At 38.3% G+C, this 21,740-nt stretch overlaps 1 protein-coding gene across 7 annotated transcripts in view; it reads right to left on the bottom strand.

The window, feature by feature from the left end:
* The window catches only part of ap1b1 (adaptor related protein complex 1 subunit beta 1), a 33,146-nt gene that overhangs the window by 6,343 nt on the left and 5,063 nt on the right, over positions 1–21,740 (bottom strand). For 3 of the 7 annotated variants that reach the window (XM_079870933.1, XM_079870934.1, XM_079870931.1), the window contains exons 5-21: positions 20,306–20,551; positions 19,231–19,421; positions 18,658–18,879; positions 18,402–18,522; positions 17,578–17,673; positions 17,234–17,349; positions 16,828–16,993; positions 15,691–15,789; positions 14,233–14,492; positions 12,498–12,696; positions 9,855–9,884; positions 9,503–9,646; positions 8,978–9,123; positions 6,736–6,865; positions 3,115–3,199; positions 2,221–2,307; positions 794–948 (exon numbers count right to left, since the gene is read on the bottom strand). In XM_079870933.1, coding sequence (XP_079727059.1) covers positions 794–948; positions 2,221–2,307; positions 3,115–3,199; positions 6,736–6,865; positions 8,978–9,123; positions 9,503–9,646; positions 9,855–9,884; positions 12,498–12,696; positions 14,233–14,492; positions 15,691–15,789; positions 16,828–16,993; positions 17,234–17,349; positions 17,578–17,673; positions 18,402–18,522; positions 18,658–18,879; positions 19,231–19,421; positions 20,306–20,551 — 2,493 coding nt within the window. Of the gene's footprint in view, positions 1–793; positions 949–2,220; positions 2,308–3,114; positions 3,200–6,735; positions 6,866–8,977; positions 9,124–9,502; positions 9,647–9,854; positions 9,885–10,859; positions 10,926–11,982; positions 12,004–12,497; positions 12,697–14,232; positions 14,493–15,690; positions 15,790–16,827; positions 16,994–17,233; positions 17,350–17,577; positions 17,674–18,401; positions 18,523–18,657; positions 18,880–19,230; positions 19,422–20,305; positions 20,552–21,740 lie in introns of all 7 variants that reach the window. The other 4 variants (XM_079870929.1, XM_079870928.1, XM_079870932.1 and 1 more) reach the window with 2 other exon arrangements.

Here is a 21,740-nt window from a genome sequence, read left to right as displayed (position 1 = left end):
ATCCTTGTGCAATAACAAAAAAAAAATTGCATGTTATGATGAAAAAGCTGGACTTTCTAATGAACTGAGGGAAAATAAGTAAATGTATAATATATTGATCATTAATTCTCTCAGGTGGATGCATATTCTGCTACTGGGAATAAAGCATGCTGGGGCATACAATTCTAGGTATACTTGAGATCTGAGAGAAGAACTGGTTCCCTACAATTGTGCTTGAGGCATGATTCATGTGGGAAATGGGAAAGGGAACGTGAGAGAGAAGAAGCGTACACTCCGCATTGGGCTGAGTGATAATGGCAAATCCCACAAACCAAAAGGAGGAAGGACTGGCAGGAGGACTGACATCTTTTCTTGACAATCGTCATTCCTGATTTTTACCCACCCTGGATTCACCAAACACTCTCTCTGAACGCGATGGCTGAGTCTCTACCTAGAGTGCAGCCTGACTAGACAATGAGGCATCTATAATGCCAAAAAATGCTATCTAGCCATGCAGCTTGTTAGGTTTTAAGACAGTGTTTGATCTTCCCAGCAGTCCTTTCCCCTCTGACCCTTTTCCTCTCTTACGCGTGCACAAGCACAAATAAATCTCCCGCATGACTCATTAGGAAGTAACAGGGGAGTCGTTCTGAGCAACACACTCTCTCACGCGCGACTGCTACTGTCTCCTCCAGCACATCCTCTTGTCTTTATCGATTTGTGTGTGTGTGTGTTCGAGTGGTACTTTGCTAGTCTCTTCACATACTTTCAAAAGTCACTTCAACACCCTTGATCTCTCTTTGTTTCCATTTACCGTGTAGTTGGGGTTTCCAGTCTGCACACGCATTTCTGCCAGCACCCAGATGCTATTGGTGAGTTTAATGGACTGGTACAGCATGTCCTGCCCCTCCACTGTTCTCTTGGCTATGGTGAAGATATTACTGCCTTGCAACTTGTTGCTGGCCGCGTCTGTGAGGAGAGAGAAGTTACTCATTAACAAAACAGACACACACAGCAGGTTTTCTAAAGACAAATTGAACCTGAGTGAGTCTCTATGGCAACTCTGTTGCAAATGTGTATTTTTACCTATATGTTGTCATATGAACCAGTCAGTAATTAGTCTGATGTAAAAGAATAGTTCACTCAATAAAAGATCTTAAGTGGAATGTCTGAGTTGCCTTTTTTCATAGAACAAAATGATTAATCTGCACAATGAGATGTTAACTCAAGTCGATAACCAAAATATTCGATATTCGATAATCAAAAGATTAGTTTGAATCAGATGTGACCAGTTGACTGAGAAAAGTCAATTATGCTCACCAAGACTATTTATTTGACCCAAAGTGCAGTAACAGTTTTACTGCATCCTTTAACTGTATCCTATTTTAATATATTTTAAAAGTAATTTATTCCTGTGATGGAAAAGCTGAATTTTCAGCATCATTACTCCAGGCTTTCCTTCAGAAATAATTTGAATATGCTGATTTGGTGCTCAAGAAACATATCTTATTATTATCAATGTTGATAACAGTTGTGCTGCTTAATATTTTGGGTGGAAACGTGACGAATTTGATGAATAGAAAGTTCAAATGAACAAAAGTAGTAAAAAAGAAAAAGAAAATCACTGACCTTAAACTTGCAACCAGTGAGAAACAAAAAAAAGTGGTGTTGTCTCTTTACAGTCTATGAATTATTTTGTGCCACTCAGACTTTCTCTCTCATCACATTCAATTTGAATCGCAATCTCAAATCTGGCATAACATACAAATATTTTGCTGAGGGCAGTAGATTCATATAACGATGCACGAAACACCTATATTTAATATCAAGCCACATGGATAGAAGAAAGAGTGTCAAAAAAGGGAGAGAGATTTAAAAAGAGCACTATAGACACCCACTGTGCAATTAATTAGTAATACCACTGAGAGTGTGTGTTCATGTTCATGACTGTGTGACTCACAATTATTTTATGCAAACAGTTATGCGGAAGAGGATCATTCCCAAAACACCTGCCTTGAGTTAATTACACCCAGACATGCCACCTCAGACCACAACAGAAGACAGTGTGTTCATTTAAAAGACAGAGTGTGTGACAGTCAAAATAATACAAAGCTCAGATAAGGGTAGAGCTCTTCCTTTCATCCCATCTTTGCTTATTTGTTTGATTTCCTCTGTTTCATTCCTTTCCATCTGCCTACCCATCCAATTCACTCATGCAAGGCAAATATTTATTCCTGTTACCTGAGTTGAGGTGGATGTCTTTGATTTGGAACTGTGCCTCATTATCATTTGGAATGTCCTTCCAGGTGGCCAGGAACACCTGACGTTCTGAGGAGCAGAGGGACAAAAGGAGTTCATGTGAGAGGACAACAGTGAAAAAAAATGATGAAAATGAAAAAGAATGCAGTTTGGCTGTGTCTGATTCTGAAAGCTGTTGCCTTGCTGCCGGATAAAAGGACACGTTCATACTGATTTCAGGCTGGCTTCTCAGGCACCACATTGTCATGTCTAAAGAACTTTAGAGATAAAAAAAACAAAAAATGTAAAAAAAATAAATAAAATAATATATATATATATATATATATATACTTATTTCTTGGTAGAAAGTAGGAAAAATGACCCATATGGATTTTAATTTTTTCCAACCTTGCATGGTGCCCCACTTGAGCCATGTCCACATGCCCATATGGGTAATCCGAACCTGATTCGAGAGTGCCTTGATACCTTCCTATCTCTATATTCTGCCTGCAAAGGCAGTATTTTTCAGACACAGCCACTGTGCATCTGTATAATATCCTGCAGAGACTGAACTCCATTTAAGAGACTTCTGGTGAAAGTCTTCTATGCATAAGCAGTCTCTATCACACTCATCCACTTCTCCACATAACCACAAGCATCCTTTCGTACACACTCATTTGGACACAGCTCTGGCACGTGTGCTCACACTCCCATGGACATAAGAGTTAAAACTTAAAAACAATACCCACACAAAAAACAAAAGGTGAACGCACTCAAAAAAATGATTGAAGGATTGACGTCACAATCACCTGAAGCACTTATCCACTTATGCTTATGTCTGAGAGGACACGGGCAGTGATTAATGGGACATGAACACACACACACATAAACACTTACCCATCTTTCCGTCCTCTACAAAGAGCAGGCTGAGGGGAAACTGGCAGCTGAAGTAGAACACGTCAATGTTATTCTTCACAGCTACCTGCAACACCGACAAAGAGAGAGAGAGAGAGAGAAAGAAAAACACATTATGAGTGTGATTTAAGACACACTGTGGTTGTGGTCAAGACACTTAAACCCTGTTAAGAGCAGACGGGACGTGTCCATAATTTTTGCAGCAATAAATGGGCCTCTCTTTCTCCAGTGCTTTCAAAGAATGACACAAACACACCACAGAATAGCAGGGAAAGCTGGTCCTTTGATCATCTCTTTCTTTGACATTTTGCTTCCATCTCTCTCTTCATTCTTTTAAGTCCCCCTGTGGCTTTGCAGAGGTTGGGTTCAGCTCCTGTGCGTGGAGTTCACATTTGCACGCCAGTTTGTGAACTTCAAACATGCACGAATACCTCAGAGGCAGTGTTTCACTAAGAGGATGGAAGATGCCCACTGACAGTTCAGGAAAACAGTGAGTGAGTGAATCTGTCTTGGATAATCAGAATCAAAAACACCTGTCCTAGTGAATTAGAAATATATTCTATATTAATGCCTATATTTTTTCATTGTATAAATGTGAAAAGTCAATGTTTCTTGCACCAAAAAATGATAGTTCTATATTTTAGTTCGACAAAATATAGGTTTTTTGTTTAATATTTTGTATTTTTAGGGGATTTTATTGTATTAAATTATATTTATGCAGTAGTTATAATCCATTCATTCATTTTTTGAGCATGGACCTGAAAATGAAATTTCCAACTTAAACTGCCATTCATTTTAAATGCTTTGGAGCACAGACTTAAGTTTGGTCTCTTTTTAAAAATGACAATTGACATATTGCTGAAGTGAAAAAAAGAGTGAACCTGAAAAAAGATATTACATTTTACATGTATTGTTATGAAAAATGCACAAAAATACCATTTTAAATTTTCACATGAAAAATATATTTTGCAAAACACGTTTTACTCTAAAACTGTAAGAAAATCCAAGCCATTAATCTAAACAAGCTGTGTTCCAAATTTGACGTTGATATCTCACAAAATGAGCTTTCAGTAAGATTTTGTTTGTGCGCAGTACCAAATGTTTCCAATAGATCATGAAATTAATCTCCCATTCATTTCCAACGCGGTAATTTTTTACCGTGAACAATAAAAGTGCATCTATTTTTTTACAGGTCCATTTAACCTTTTCAAATCATGTCCATTTATATTTTTTTTCCCAGCAAGTGACAAAACCTTCGGCTTTGTACTATTCCGATGAAGTCAATAAAAATAAATAAATAAATAAACGTAAACTTTCAGTCAAAAATGACCGAACAGCACCAACAGGGTTAAGCAAGAAATAAAAAGAGAGGGACCCACAAACAACACATCATTAAAACAAATCAGACCAGATTAAATAAAACCAATCATTACTTTTGTTGTTTCCATTTTTGTGTAATTGCATCTGAAAAAAACACCACCACCAAATTTGTATCTGATTATGGCTGTAAATCTTTTGAGAGCATGAGGGATTGAAAGGCACCCAGGGGAGCTTTGTAAAAGCTGACAGCAGGTGCACAGCATCCATCAGAATAAAGACTATGCAGCCCTGGAGAGGGACAGGATGTCCCACATACTAGACATCCATACCTGCTGCACTCCACCTGAATAATTCATCCAACCAAACCGCTCTGAGCTGCACACACCGGCTTTGTTCCGGCCTCCCTCTTCTAACTGCAGATAAAATACTATATAGCACCACCAGGTAAAATTAGTATAAAGACAGACAATGTACTAACTAATGTGAAATCAGAAATACATTTTTTGTGTGCAATTGTCAGGAGTTGATATATACACTAGAGGTCGCCTTGGCTACGGCAGTTCATTGGAACGAATGTCTTTAATGCGACATCTAGTGTATATATCTATGCACCAGTCTGCGTACACGTCACACAGCAGGAAGCGCCCGCGCCCTCAGATCACTTGGACGTGGTTGTGTTATAAGAGGTAAAAACGATATAAATACTGTTCGTTTTCTCACACAAACCACTCGTTTCGTGTCTTAGGCCATCAATGTGTACTTACGATGGGGAATTGTTTAATTTGGACGATGGGGAATTGTTTTAATTTGGACTCTGTGCATGCTCTTTGAGACCGTGACCATAGACCTGCATGATATGACTGTAAGACAAGAACGGTTTGACCTAAAAATATCAAAATTGAAACTACTGCGGAAAAAAAGACACCTACATCTTGGATGCCCTTCTGGTAAGCTAAAACATTTCAAAATTTAATTTCAAAGTGAACTATCCCTTTAAGTATTAGAATCTGTTCCTCTTCTGTTCAGATTTATCTTCAGCGTTATTGGCCTCGTAAATAATGACAATGAGTCAAGGTAAAGGGAAAAAAAGTATTTCAACCAGTCTATGAGTAACATTCACTTCCTGTGATGCAATTACAGTGAATAACTGATCTATTATCGGCAGCCACGTGTGAAATTAATAATGCCATGAGCCTCTCTAGGACTGGAAGTATCAGCTGTTGTAATCCACGCATACAAAGATTGAAAATGCACGGTAAGCCAAAGCACATCCAGATCAAACAGGACGTGCTGAATCTGTCCCACTCCAGGACAGGACGTGCTGAATCTGTGAGCTGCCTGATATTCAGGTATATTATTATTATTGTTACATCAGTCCTGCAAAAAAGGAGATATAAAATTCATGTTGCCACCTGTGATTCTCCTGAGCTCTCTCAGACACTAAAACCCCTGCTGATGACTTCAATGATAAGCACAGAGCGGAAAGTGAAAGAGACGCATTTATGATGAACCATTTGATGCCGATCTAAAATGTGTATTCTGAACACAACACTCACTGATCTCTCTCCAGGAAAGCTCAATACATGCATTTAATCTGAAAATGGAATTAGACGGACCCTGAGGGGCTCTATAAAATCTTAAGATTAAAACACTATCTTCTTATAATCTTTTTAGGGCTCAGAGAGAGAAAGAGAGAGAGAGAGAGAAAGAGAGAGAGAAAGAGAACTCCTACTTTCTATAGTTTGCATTTGCTTCATCCAACCAAAACAGTCCCCAAAGCTCGACACAATTTTCTCCCTCTGTTTAATTACTACCAATTAGTGATCGCTCTGTTCCACAATGCATATGCCGCGCCTTGTAGTCTGTGGGCTTTGTGATTTATTCCCCAAATGCAGTCACTGGAGAGAAATGTGAATGATCCACTGAGAGAGATAATAAGGTGCAGCTAATTCAGACCTATTGCTGTACCGCTGCAGACCTACAACCCTGATCGAGAGAGGATTGAAATGGACATGGATGAATTGACGGGGAGAAAGGCAGACGAAACCAATGTGAGAGACCAAGCAGCCAAAGGGAAACACTGATGATTTTCTTAACGGAATCTCAGAATCTGAGTTGCATCCCTCTGTAACCACCCACACTCAATGTCCCTGCTGTATTTGGAGTGGATTTTTTTGGGGGCTTGCTTTATTGCTTTATGTCTTGAAATGAGTAACAGCACAACACTCATTTTATACTGTGTGTGAGAAGTATAATGGTGCAGAAATGCAGTGGACACATTACCTGCAGATTGTTGAGCGGTTCCATTTTCATGACGGGGCCGCTTGTGCTGAGAGGCAGACTGACATCAATGGTCTGATTGGGGCTCAGAGGAGTCAGAACCTGCAGAGGGCCAGCAGGGGCCAGACCAAAACTACAGAAAAAACAGAGGCACACAGTTAATGGTAAACTATGTAATGTTTTTTTATTTTGTAAAATTTACATAACGAGTCAATACATCATTAATCCTTCTTCCAAAACATGTTTTTGTCTTACCCTGACTCACTATGGTAAGCCTATTAAGCGTTTATATTTTAGACCAGGCAGGATGTTTTTTCCTGGAAATTGCTTGCATGCGTCACTCGCCAATGCGCGTCTCGTCGTATCCGTAAATAGAGAAAAGTTTCTTCGGCTACTTTGATGCGTTTATGGTGTGAGAGTGGCATAATGAGCGAGAAAGGTTGACATGGACCATGCTAAATCTCAAACCTCCAGAAAATCACCCATTTTATATTAAAAAAACCCCCGCTAAACAGAGGAGAGTCTGCTGGCAAAAAGAGAACGTCATAAAATGTGATTCAACACTGGCTGGGCTTTTCGGACATATCAAGAACTGAAGGATTTGAAATGTTGTAAAGGCGATGCGGAGGTGGCGTTTTAATTACTCAACAGAAGAGTAAAGTATTTTATTGAACAGATAAACTGCCATATGTAGCTATATAATAGAGTTCATTGTACAGCATTATCTATTGTGAAGGGTCATTTCATTATGGATTGTTGTAGCACTGTGCTAGAATTAATTTTTTTAAGGAAATACCTTGTCTATCAATGGGTATAGCTACAGTAAAGTCTTCAGCTAGTCAGCTTTAGATCCTTTCACTCTAATCTGGGTATATCTCTTAAGCCTAGAAGTAAATGTTTTATGATCAGTAGGATAATCTCTCTCTTTTCTTAGTTATGAGAAAGAATCAAATTCATCTTGCAATGTCAGACGCAGAGCCGACGCAGAACCAAAACAATGTTCTTCTGCAAAATGCATGTAGTTTTTTTTTTAACAGCTAGAGGCAAAAGTTACAGTGTACCTTTAAGACTATTGACACCAAAATCATTTCTTTTTTAAATCAATCTAAAATTCAAGTTTCTTTTAGACAAAAAACAATGTTTCCATAATTAAATTTGGGTAATTGGATAATTGAACTGCATGCTGTTCAGGGTACAAATTCTTCAGCAATGAGCCACCTCTAAACATCTCAACCAAAAACATTTTGCTACTATAGCATCATTTTTGGTCAGGGTGAAGTGCGTACACACTGCTGACATGTTTACTTGAAGCATATCCATGTTGTGTGCACAAAACAGACACTTACATAGTCAAAGGAAGGCTGTTTCAATCAATCATTTCAGCCCTCCAAAACTAATTTGGCAGATTATTTTTGGTTGCCAAACTTTTGGTGCATCACCAGTTAAGACCAAATCAATATTTAGCTCAGGATTAAAAATTTTGTTTTATCTTCCACAACCTGTAAATTAGTTTCAAAACATAGATGATAAAACAAATGTTTAAAGATGTACACTGACAGAGGGACCTTCCAGGAACATGAATATCAGAGACTTAGTGGTATATGCTTTCAACTTGGACAAGTAATCAACCACCCAGTCACCTTAGCAACTACATAGAAACACCTGTCCTGGCCACATTCCCTCCATTGGCCCTTATCAGTCATGGCCTCCTAATAATCCCCATCAACTGAATTGGCTCGATCACTCTCTCTCCTCTCCACCTATAGCCGGTGTGTGGTGAGCACACTGGCGCCATTGTACTGTGGCTGATTTTGCGTCATCCAAGTGGATGCTGCACACTAGTACATAAAAAATGCACTATATAAATAAATAAATAAATAAATCACTCACTCACAACAGCCTAGCATTGTGGCAGTGAGAAAGCACCACTCTAAAAATCTATAAATTGCACTTGTAATAGTTGAAAGATCAAAGTAGAATATATGACAACATTCTACATTCAGGCTTTACTAAACGAGAAGTAATTTTCTGGACAGAAGTCCTCAATCGATGTGAAAACGCATTAAAGTCTTTTTAGAATATCAGCATGTCCTTGAAAGATCCCACTGAAAAACAGTATAAATGAACATGATGTTTTCCAGGCAGGTCTCCAAACTGATTAAGAAACACAGAAGATACTGCAAAACCTTGAAGAGACCTCCAAAACAATCTCCATCCCAGTCACTCGTTCTGCCTCTGGACTAACCTGTTCCTGTTGAACTGAATGGCGAAGTCAGTCATGACGCTCATGGCTTTGTTGGTGAGAGACATATCCATCTGAATGATCCCACCGCGTCGGGCAAAAGTCCCAGAAATCTCGAGCCCTTTAGCCTTCATTGCCGGTAACCACAGCTGGACCCACAGATAAACAGGTTAAGAGTTTGAGGGAACGAAAGTTAGGGGCACACACACAGGATGTCTGTGTTTATGTTCGTCTCATTATCTGTGTACACATGCATCAGATTGCATTGCACATTGCTGTTTTTTTAAGCGTCTCCATAAGAGTTGCATTTTTAAGCCAATTATTTTTTCTTTTAAGATTAAAAAAAATGTGCTCGGCATTCTGTTGGAATATGTCAAGCTTTTATTGAACACCATAGCACATTTTGTCCTGGAAGTCCTGGAAACGCTGCTGCATTACAAATTGACTTAAAAGCGGGGAAACTGCTTATAAAAGACTGCTGAAGTCATAAAGTTATTGATTGAGAATATTGATTGATTCTATACTTACAGTTTTAGGAACAACGTAGAATCCTGTTGGCATGCCAACACCCCCACCAAGGTCAAAAAGGTCACCCAATCCACCTCCAACAGGAGGAGCACCACCGAGAGCAGCAGGCATGGCTGTTGGGGCCGCCCCCAGACCGGCACCCATCTGAGCAGAGGGAGACAAGCATTACAACCTTTCTATCATCAGGAAAGAGACAAGCAGAGAATTTAACTAATATAAAAGACATGGAGGAGGAATTTAACAGCTCTTTGATTAATGAAGGCAAACCCCTCTGTTGATGCTAATACTCCTCGGATGAAGCACATTCATCAAAGTCTGGGTGAACTTTGCTAAAACTCTTTGTCTGACTTACCGAAGGACTTCCGCCGATGTCTCCTCCCAGCTGGGAACAGAGAGAGGACAAAAAGTAAGGATCAGTGAGCATGAAAGATGGTGATAATTATGACGTGGTTGATGGAACGGGAAACTAGCTCAGTGGGTTGAAGTCAGTGAGCTGCTAAGGAAGTTGTGAGACATCTCAGAGACCGTTTCTGTACTCTTTTTTACATTCTAATGACTTTCAGTTAGGGATGGGCGATATGATTATATTGAGGCGGCGATGTGAAGTGTCTATTGATAACTACTTTGTTGTATTGTTTATACTGCAGTATTCAAATATATCTGTGTAACACAGAATTGCTTAAGTTTTTTTGACACGTTTAGTCCCTTCAAAGTTGCGTTGGATTTTCTCCTTCTATCACTGTTTTCCATGTTTGTAGAGTTAGCTCGTGAATAAATATAAAGACTATAATGTATATTATATAGTATACAATATATAAGCTATAATATAGGCTACACAGCTTTTTTAACACAGGTTTAAAAAATAATCAGTATATATTTGATTCATACAGTGAAGACTATGCAGTGTTTTATTTTACATTTGATCATTCAATTTCTGCTGTATTCCTTATTTGAATGCTACTGTCAAATAGACCTACTGTACCTGAAATACTTAAAACACTGTTGCGGTCATTGATTTATTGTATTTGTCCAATTGTTTATATTGTTAAATAACTATATTGTAATATATATATCATTATTAATGTGACATAAAATGACTCGTATTTTGAAATAAGATTTTGGTCATATCGCCCATCCCTACTTTCAACATTTCATTTTGTATGAGACGTGCCTACTTGTGTGTGACTAAAACTACCACTACAACCTCAAATACTGAAATAAAATAAAAGAGGAAAGGTGCTCTTGGGGTTTCTTCATAATGATCTGAGACTAGTTTATGTTGGGCAACAGGGACTAGACTAAGAACAGTACAGACTTTTTAAGGATGAACTCAAAAGGTGAGAACACCCACACCGACCTCTCTCTCACTATAATCAGAAGATGGCTGGGGAGAATGCACCTCTGTCCTGTGGGAAACACCCGGCTGATAGAGGAATGAGAAATGGATGAAACACTTCCAATGAATTAAATCAGAAGAAATGAGGGGAATGATGCTGGGGATATATATGACTCTATAAATATTCATGAACTTTACAGTTATTAAAACTATTAAAGGGGTGGTATAATGCCCTTTTCACAAGATGTAAAATAAGTTTCTGATGTCCCCAGAGTGTGTATGTGAAGTTTTAGCTCAAAATACCCCACAGATATTTTTATATAGTATGTTAAAATTGTCACTTTTTGAAGGTGGGCAAAAACGCACCGTTTTTGTGTCTGTCCTTTTAAATGCAAATGAGCTGCTGCTCCCGTCACAGAGGGCGGAGCTTCAAGAGATCGTGTGTGTGTTTGTGTGTTAGCAGCTCCGATTACCTCACACACTGAAAATTTCAAAAACTTTTAGCCTTTTATGTTCAAAACGAAGTCAGACGATGATGGAGAGACTCAAGAAGTGACAACATGTAGAATTGAATGGTTAGTTGATGAATTTATATTGTCTTTCATTGATTAGCATATTCTGTCATGATAATTAATAAATCGCGTTCCCGGGGGCGGGGTTTATGTAAATTGTTGTAGTCCTTAAAAAACGATTTCTTTAAAAGCAAATATCTTCCTTTGCTTTGAACTTTGAGCGTTGTAACTTTGCAGATGTTGTTTAAACTCAAAAAGCAACATTGCACACTAACTAAAGTTAGAAAAGTGAAATCATAAACAACCACCCCTTTAAAATAACTCAAAGAAAAGAAAAAAATGTGGTTGCATCAAGTCCAAGATTTTTCATACAAGGTGTGTGATGACAACACAAACAATTCACAGCCATCTTGGAGATATTTTACTAATGTTGACATTCTTTAAATGTAGAAAAAACAAGTGGTTGTAAATAACAGCACATTGCTGGGGCTGTAAATGTACTCGTAAATGGAAGTAGCTGGTTGGTGTGAAGAGTACATGGGCTTCCCATACTAATATACAGATCCCCATTTAGACTAATGAAATGGCATGATATGAAAGTGTCTGCTTCTTCTTTCACTTAGTTTAATTACCGTATCGGATTCATCACCCATCTGCAAGTGTAGCGTGAGAATAAAAGACAGGAACAAAAAAAAAGAAAAAGAGAGAGAAAGTCAAAAAAGAGAAAGAGAAGACCAGAGGGGAAATACAGACAAGGAAAGTTAACTCTAATTATGCAAGACCATCTGTGATTTCTCAACAGACACAATTACACTGGTTAAGGGACTTTGGATGTGTGTTTAAGGGTGAGGGGGCTGATCTGGGATCAGAATCCACTTGGATGATCTCGACTTAGTAAAGTAGCTCTGGAACCTGTCAACAGCGACACAAAATAAATGTCCTACAACACATGTGCAAGCTGAACAACTGACAAACACATTACCGAAAGCCTGCATGCTTCTGTATACGCACACACAGACTGTTAAAGGAACAGATGGGTATATTCATTCTAGTAATTACTCTGTTTTTCCTCTTAATTAATCTCATTTCACCATAAAGGGATGATTATGTTTGGAGCAAAGTGAGAGGCAGTTTGAGATAAACATACCAGACTATCCAGACCTCCTCCCAGTAGGTCCATGGCTCCCATCTGCATTGAGGGCTGCACTGAAGGGACAGTGGCAGTGGGCGGGGCCAGATCCAGGTTCAGCAGGTCACCTAGGAGATCACCCTGTGATGGAATGACAGCAGGTGGAGCTTCAGAAGGTCCAGACTGGCCAACATCAGGGCTCTCGGCACTCTCAACACTAAAAGAGAGAGAGAGAGAGATGAGAGAGAGGAGAGAGAGGAGGAGAGAGAGAGAGAGAGAGTGAGAGAGAGAGAGAGAGAGAGAGAGAGAGAGAAGAGAGAGAGAGAGAGGAGAGAGAGAGGAGAGAGAGAGAGAGAGAGAGAGAGAGAGAGGAGAGAGAGAGAGAGAGAGAGAGAGAGAGAGAGAGAGAGAGAGAGAGAGAGAGAGAGAGAGAGAGAGAGAGAGAGAGAGAGAGAGAGAGAAATGATCAAATCATTTATTAAAAAAATAAATACATCTTTTTAGTTTAAATAAAAAAAATTAAATGCATTAAAACACATTTAAAAAAAATAAATGTAAAATACAATTATTAACTGGAAATAAATTAATTTAAAACTAATTAAAACTGAAATAAAAATAAATGAAACTTAAATAGCTATATTTAAAAAAATAGAAAAATGGCAAAAGCACAAAAATGACTAAAATGAAACTAAAATCACCATGAAAACTAAATAATATACAAATAAAAGCTAATTCAAAAAATTAATAAAACTAACACCATATATAAAATTATAATATATACTGTGTGTGTGTATATGGGCACACATATACATATACAGTACTGTGCAAAAGTCTTAGGCATGCTTAATATCCCCACCCCAAAAATTTGTGTATGTACAAGGAGTCTGACAACAGCCAGTATGATCTGACCTCACCATCATCGAGAATCTGTGATTACATGAAGAAACAGAAAAAACTGAGACAGACTAAATCCAGAAGAACTGCGGGAACATCTCCGAGATGCTTGAAGAAACCTTCCTGCAAAGCTACCTGAAAAACTATGCGCAAGTGTACCTGGACAAAAGCCGTTTTAAATGCAAGGGGTCGTTACACCATATATTGATTTGGATTTGTTAATAGAAGTTAAATCATAAATAAATTCAATTTGTGATTTTATTTTTGAAAGCATTCTCACTTTACAGCATTTTAACACAAGTGCCAGTACTTTTCACAGTACTGTAGCTTTGCAGGTAGGTTTCTTCAAGCATCTCGGAGACGTTCCCGCAGTTCTTCTGGATTTAGTTTGTCTCAGTTTTTTCTGTTTCTTCATGTAATCACAGACGGACTCGATGATGGTGAGATCAGATCATACCGGCTGTTGTAAGACTCCTTGTGCATACACAAATCTCACTGGATTATTACAATTAATGGCAAAAAGAATGTTTGGAAATGTAAACTGATATTTCCTACTGACACACTACAGCAAAAGATATAATTAACTGACTTACAACCATTTTTGGGGTGGGGATATTAACATGCCTAAGACTTTTGCACAGTACTATATATATTTATATATATATATATATATATATATATATATATATATATATATATATATATATATATATATATATATATATATATATATATATATATATATATATATATACCTATATACCATGATTATGTTAATTGTTATTAATAAATATATAAACAAATCCTTATACTTTTCTGTACATAAAATAATATAAGAAAAGTAACAAATCAGACTCACGAGCCAGCACGAGGAGGAAGTCTCCTATGCTGAACGCCACGGCTGCCCTCCACAAAAGCGCTGGGGGGTTTGTGGTAGACTGAGGCCAGAGTACCAATGTGGCAGATGAGCTCCTCCAGCAGGGTGGGCTCAATCAGGTCTGTCTCCTCTGAGATCAGAGGCTTCTCGGCCAGCACCACCTCTTTAGCGGCCACAGGGTCTGTAGATAACAGACGCCAATAGATGTAGCCACGGTCACGCAGATCAGGGTTATCAGAGTCCTGCAAAGTTAAAACAAGCAAAATTCAGGGAAAGTGAAACTGACCAGTTGAAAACCGAGGGGAATCATATGCCTTTTATGATGTGAGTATATAAGGAAGAGAAAATGAAGCAGTACAGGTGACTGTTCTTTTCAACAACAACAAAAAAATCATCTGAAGGACATAGTCTTATGTAAATAATGCAGAACTCCTGAGCACCAATTCATCTGTGTGATAAGATCAAGTGGAGCGCCAGAGGAGCAAAACAGCGGTGGGAGAATTAGATCTGGAGGCCATAAAATGGCACCTGGGATAAAGAAGGACATTTGGTATTCTGATAGAACCCTGGCTGAGAGTACAGCCTGTGGCACTGAACCTCAAAGTTAATAATGACAAGATGCAATCTCCGATCCCAGTCTGACAGCACAAGCTTATGGCTTCTCTGAATATTAATGAGATCACACAAATTCTCCCTAGGCCCTAGCTCTTACATACAAACATTAAACTATTCTAAGTAATCAATATTTTCAATGATTTGTCAGGCCAAATTAAAGAGCATCAAAACTGTATTTATGGTTTGAATTTTGTGATAAAGTCTTTAAATTCTGTAAGTTTTGATTTATATTGAAAGTAACAAAGACTATTGTGGTTACTGTATGGGAGTCATGCTGACATAAAATAAAGTTTAATAAAAATAAACCTGTCATAAACCTGCTGTTTGATCTAATGCAGGGTTTCAGGGTTCTGGCCCAAAAGCTCGAACCCTCCGGGACCATCAGAGTGCTCTACTGTTTAAATTGCTATGTAACACAATTATGTACATATGCATGCATAATATATAAGAAGGAGCAGATTATGTAGTCTAACAGAGGCACAGGAGTAGGACACTAATCCTCATGGTTTTATAATCATCTTTTGTTTCCTGTGAATTTGACATTCATTTGAGACATGTTTACAAATCAAACGTAATGTTTTCTGGTTTGATGATCCTCTTATTGTCTGCCTCTGGTTACAAAAAGCAACAATTACAGCATGTTGTTAAAAAGGATAAATGGAGTGATTCAGCAAGCCAAACGGCTTTGCTTTTGAGATGTGCAGTTTGAGGATGGCGGCAACAACACCTCCAGAGCATGCCCTTGAAGGTGTGAGCAAGTATAGGTGCAGTGTCATTTTCTCACTAAAATGTGTGCTTTGATAACCGTCTGTGTGGATATCTCACCTGTGTGGCAAGACTTAGCACTTGTTGCACCAGCTCCTGGGTCTCAGTGGGTTTCTTCAAGAACAACTTCACAATAGCTGTCAGCAACTGCAGCTGCACCTGAGAGGGGAGCATAAAAAAACCTTAACAGAGACAAATCCTGTAACACTACCTCCCAAGAGACAAGTTCATGCAAGTTCATGACAGTATTCACTATAGTATTATGGTATGATTGTTATGATACCAAAATTTCAGAAATTCTAAACACCAATTTTCATACCACAGCAAAAAGTCTCCCTATTCCTCTGTGAGATTTTCTTTATGCTCATAGAGGAATCTTAATACAATGCTTACATAACACATGTCTGCTTAAAGGGATAATTCATCCAAAAAAAAAATTCTTTCATTAATTACTTGCCCTCATGTCGTTACAAACCCGTAAGACTTTAGTTCATCTTCAGAACACAAATGAAGATTTTTTTTTTAATGAAATCTGAGAGCTTTCTGTCCCTCCGTTGACAACTATGCAACTGACACTTAGACAATTCAAAAAGTTCATTAAGAGATTGTAAAACTAATCCATGAGCGGTTTAGTCCAAAAAAAGAGACACGATCGCTTTATATGATGAACAGATTGAACTTAGGCTTTTATTCACATATAAACATTCATCAACTCGCAAATCAGTTGTGGTAAACGAAAGCTCAAGCATGTTACACTCGTGTTCTCGCACGTCAAGCAGGTTCGGTTGAGCTTCTGTTTATGTTCGCTGAGCAATGTTTATATGGTAATAAAAGCCTAAATTAAATATGTTCATCATATAAAATGATCGAGCATCATCAGAAAATTTGAACTAAACCGCTCAATTCATATGGATTAGTTTTACAATCTCTTTATGAACTTTTTGAAACGTCAAATTGGTAGTTGCGTAGCTGTCCATGGAGGGACAGAAAGCTCTCAGATTTCATCACAAATATCTTCATTTGTGTTCCGAAGATGAACGAAACTCTTACTGGTTTGGAATGACCTGAGGGTGAGTAATTAATGACAGAATTTTCATTTTCAGGTGAACTATCCCTTTAATACATCAGAAAAAAACGTTGTTACTTATTTCATAAGCGATGAATAAATGTAATAAAGTGATTTGAAAGGCACTTCACCTGTGTGCTCTCATCATGGAAGCCTTCCAGGAAGCTCTCCAGCAGCTCATCGGCATTGTCAATCCTCTCCGCGTACTCTCCCACAATCCAGATCATGGCAGCCCGGGCCTCAGGCTCATCCAGAGAGTCGAGGTTCTCACACAGGGTGGCAATCACGCTCTCGTACCTAACAGCACAATAAAGAAGAAAGCCACAATGAAGCTGCAAAATGACATAGTGGGGGGGGGAGGCTGGGTTCAGTGAATCTTTATTAAATGTTTCTTCAACACATTTTAGAATGAAAGGCAGTGCCGAACAGAGGCTGTGCCAGGACAAAGGACCTCTAACATCTGAATAACGAACCTTAGCCAAACAGAAATAGGATGCAGTTTGGAGAAACAGCTTCATTGGCAAAAGGGTCACCTACTTGTTGGGGTACTTGCGGAAGATGTCCTTGATGACCACAATAGCTTCCTGGACCACATAATTGACCTTGGTCTGAATGAGGTCAAGCAGCGTGCTGACACAACGCTCTGCTGATTGCTGTAATGAAGACAGGAGAGACCGAAAGACAGATCAGCTGATTTGCATAAATGGGATCACCCAGAAATGAACCAATTAAGCAGTTGGCTTTTGTTTCACATCAGGTTGAATCCTTTCATTAGGAGCGGTGCACTTTAAAATTAAAATGAACATGATTGCCAGTGTTAACAGATTGCCAGTGTTAATTAAGTTAATAATGTTATCTTATTCAGGGTTAGGCCATCTCACCTCTACTTTAATAGCGCAGCGGCCAATGGCTCGTACAGCTTTACGCACAAAGTCTACGTCCACTTCAGTGGCATATTCCTTTAGCTCAGCCAGCACCTACACAACACAAACACACATATATTTAGCAGACTCTCAGAAGCACATTTCAAATGTTGATGTCACACAGTGAGCTTCAAAAGTGAGTGATATTGACAAATAGGATTGATAAAAGTTTGCCATTTCAGCTTCACAGGCTATTTCATGGCACATACAGATTCTACACTCAATAAATACAAACATTTAATAAAATAAAAATTTGAAACAAAAAAATACTAAACAAGTTTACTCTATTAAAGGTTATTTAATTGTACTTGATAAAAATTATAATAGTCCATCTTAAAAAACAAGTTTGTTCTGATAAAAATCAGTCTCATGACATCGAAAATTGGGCAGATCGAAAATTGGGCAGATCAAAAATATGCATTTTAAAGTCCATGGAATGCTACAATTTCAAATTTTTCAGGAAAACAAAAAACAAAACTTATTTCATGCAGTTGCAGTACAGTTGTCATTAAAGCAAAAGAGGGACAAACCAAATACTAAGACATTCTGCTTTCTGACATTCATGTTGATTTGTCAGGTCACTTTTCACTCAAATTGTTATGTTGATACTATAAATTGTATTAAAAAATTAATTCAACATACAACCAGAATTTACACTAGTAATCTCAGATTTTTGGACACTGAATTTGGGTGGTGTAATATAAAAATTTATGAGCATAAAGGATCAGGCAGAGATCATGTTTCAAATGAAGTGTAGGGGTGTGAGTGTGCGTTTTATTCACCTGAGCAATGTTGGCCTGAGACGCAAGGCGGATCATGATATCCAGCTTCTCCAACTTGACATAGATCGGATCATTATATTTCACAAAGAATACCTTCATCTCATGCTTTAGAATTTCAGGGCTGGTAGAAACACATAAAAATGAAAAAATAAATAAATAATAATATAAGATTTTTTTTTGTGCATTTAACTTTTTAAATCCCCAAACCTTCATCACTTTGTATAAACAAATGTATTTTCCTCAGCTTTACACCTACCGTTTCTGTACGATGAGGTTGATGTTCCTCAGGGCAACATACTGCAGTTCAGGTTCAGCTGAGAGGAGCGTTACCAAGGGAGGAGCAAGTTTCTTTAGCAGAGTGCCGTAATAGTCTAGATCTTTAGGAAGCATCTCCATGAACTTCATCAGAACCTTCACGGCAGACAGCACCACGGCAGAGTTAGCGTGGGACAACCGTGGAGTTACACGCTCGCAGATACTGTGGGAGGACAGTGAGAAACATGCTTCAACAAGGCAGACTAAAATCAAATCTTTAAGGGCAAATACATACTGGGTAGTTTCGGTTGCCTGAAATAAGGCTGGTAAAAAAAATTATTTCCAATTAATTACAATCTACATTTAGATTCTTAAAATTCCTAACCGAATCAACACAGATTCAATTCTGAGTCAATTAGATTCAGATTTAGATTGGGCAATCAATGCCAATACCAAGAACTACACTGGCTCAGCTTTATTAGTGAAGCTAGAGTCTATGTATTATGTAGACTTCATTAGAGAAACCATTTAGAGTCCATCACACAGGAGTGATGAAATAACATTGGCCTCTAACCTCTGTGACTCGCGGTCGTCACGGGGTGTGTAGTTGGCCAGGCAGTCGAGGATGAAGATCTGACCCCATTCAGTGCATTCATTAAGGGCTGTCAGGAGCTTATTAATGGTCTGAGGGTTCAGGTCCAGAAGGTTGCTGTTAGGATGAGATTCCGCTATCTCGGACAGAGCTGCAACAGCATTTGCTACCACCTAATGGAGGAAAAAACAAAACAAAGGCATTAAACTCAATACAGTGGTAGTGTGTGTGCACGGTCTCAAGTTTCGCACAACAAAAGCATGTAATTACACACCATGGAGACTAAGAGAGAGCTAAATGACACTGGCATGCAGGGTTGTGCAGGAGTACTGTGATGTGACAGCGACAATCGATCATGAAAACAATGATCGCCATGACTTTAAAAAATATATTTCTTTTTTATCTTATGGGTTATTGTGGCATTTTGGGGGGTACCTGAGGTCTGATTGGTTAGAGTTAGGACAGCATGCCATCCAGACTGGGGAAATAAAGGGAACTATGGATTTGAAAATGCGCAGTGATGCCTAAAATCACTTTGATTATGAAAGTACAGTTAAGTGCAAGATGTGCAGGGACAATCTGCCATATCCATAACATTATAATGAGAACACTATTGTAATAGAATGTCGTGAATTCTTTGTGTTTCAGTGTTACTGTTATGGGAAGAGCGCATCCGAAACGGAAGTTAAAGGGATAGTTCACCCAAAAATAAAAATGGTCATCATTTACTCACTCTCCGGTTGTTCCAAACCTGTATGAGTTTCTTTCTTCTGTTGAACACAAAAGATGATGTTTTAAAAATGTTGGTAACCAGGCAGTTGACAGTAGCCACTGTAATGACTTTCATTATATATTTTTTCCTACTATGGAAGTCAATGGCTACCATCAACTGTTTGATTACTGACATTATTCAAAATATCTTCTTTTGTGTTCAACAGAAGAAAGAAACTCATAGCCTACATATTATTTGCCTTAGTTCAGAGAGTATTCTTAAGAATATTGCCAGTATCTAACAGGAATTTAGATTTGAAATACCGGTACTAAAGTTGTGCCTCACCATGGGGTTTGAGTCAGAGATCAGGTCTTTTAGGGTGTCCAGGAAGCCCTGGTCTTCTACCAGCTGGGCGTTAATGTCATGGAGCTTGGCAACACAAACTGCAGCAGTCTTCCTCACGTAGGGGTCTTCATCTTTCAGACACTTCCTCAGAGGTTCACACAGGTACTCCGTGATCTTGTCCACTCGGATGCAGCCCATGGTGCGCACAGCCAGCGCACGGATCAGAGGGTTTGGGTCCTCGCAGTCCTGCAGAGGAGAACATATAACCAACACACATTACACCTAAAACATAGACATTGTCGGATACACACTACAGTTCAAAATGTTTTTTGAAAAATGTCTCTTACCAAGGCAGTTTATTTGATCAAATTACGGTAAAAACAGTAATATCAACAGATGCATAATACATAACAGATTCTCAAAGAGCTGGAAACTTTTTTCTTCTGTTTTCTAATTTGCTGTTATAGGCCTTATGGCTTACTTGCTCTTCTTGCTTTAATCTTCAGTCTAGTTAGTTGCTTTAGTAATGTGTCTCTCTTTCCATTCTCAGGTGTGTGTGAAGCCAGCAAAAACTCAGTGCTGATGGAGCACACTACACCCACCTATAAAGACTGACTAAGTAGAGAGACGAAAGTTTCTCTGCTGTTGCCGGGCTTATGGCGTGCCTTTAAAACACTTTGCTGTCCAGAATGTGGGTTTCATCTGTCTGAACATTAGAGTGCATTTTATAATCCACACTATGGCTTTCACGATATTCAGATTCACTACATGATTATCGTGGCCAAAAGAATTCATATATACCATATATTGCGATATCTTGAAAAAAATAGTAATGCTATCAGTCAAATTAATCTTTAGTCTTCTTCTTTCTTTAAATGGTGGCTGTCATAAAAACTTGACGGATTCATTCTAAGTTAACATTCATTAAACATTAAAGAACAGTGAAAAAAACACATGATTATGTAATATAGTGCATATATTTAGCAAAATGCTCCTCTCTAGAGTTATTTTTCTTGCTGACTATCAAGTTTATGGTCAAACGTTTTTTCTGAGGTATAATGTTACGTGACATTGTTTGCAACACTGAGTGATTACATGAGACATGATACGGATTTCGGTAAGTTATACTGTATCTTTCAACATATTTTCTGATGTTCATTCATGCTTATTTCGTTCTGTAACGTAATATAGCAGAAGGGATGATCGCGTTCACTCATGATCCGTGACAACTGCTCAAGATGAAAACTGAGAAGTGTCTTTGTTCAACTTTCTTTTCATAATATAAATAAATGCATAGCCTAAATGCTTGTCCTGTTAGTTCGTGAATAAAAATGAAAATGTAATGAAAACAGAAGCTGTTAAATGTCTTATTATCATTAAAATATGAAAATTAAAATGATGGGTAATAATAGAGTACGACGAACGTTTTACGACC

The sequence above is a fragment of the Squalius cephalus genome (assembly GCF_949319135.1).
Source record: "Squalius cephalus genome assembly, chromosome: 5".
Taxonomy (NCBI): domain Eukaryota; kingdom Metazoa; phylum Chordata; class Actinopteri; order Cypriniformes; family Leuciscidae; genus Squalius; species Squalius cephalus.
The sequence above is the reverse complement of the archived record's forward strand: the minus strand, read 5'-3'. Positions and strand labels throughout refer to the sequence as shown.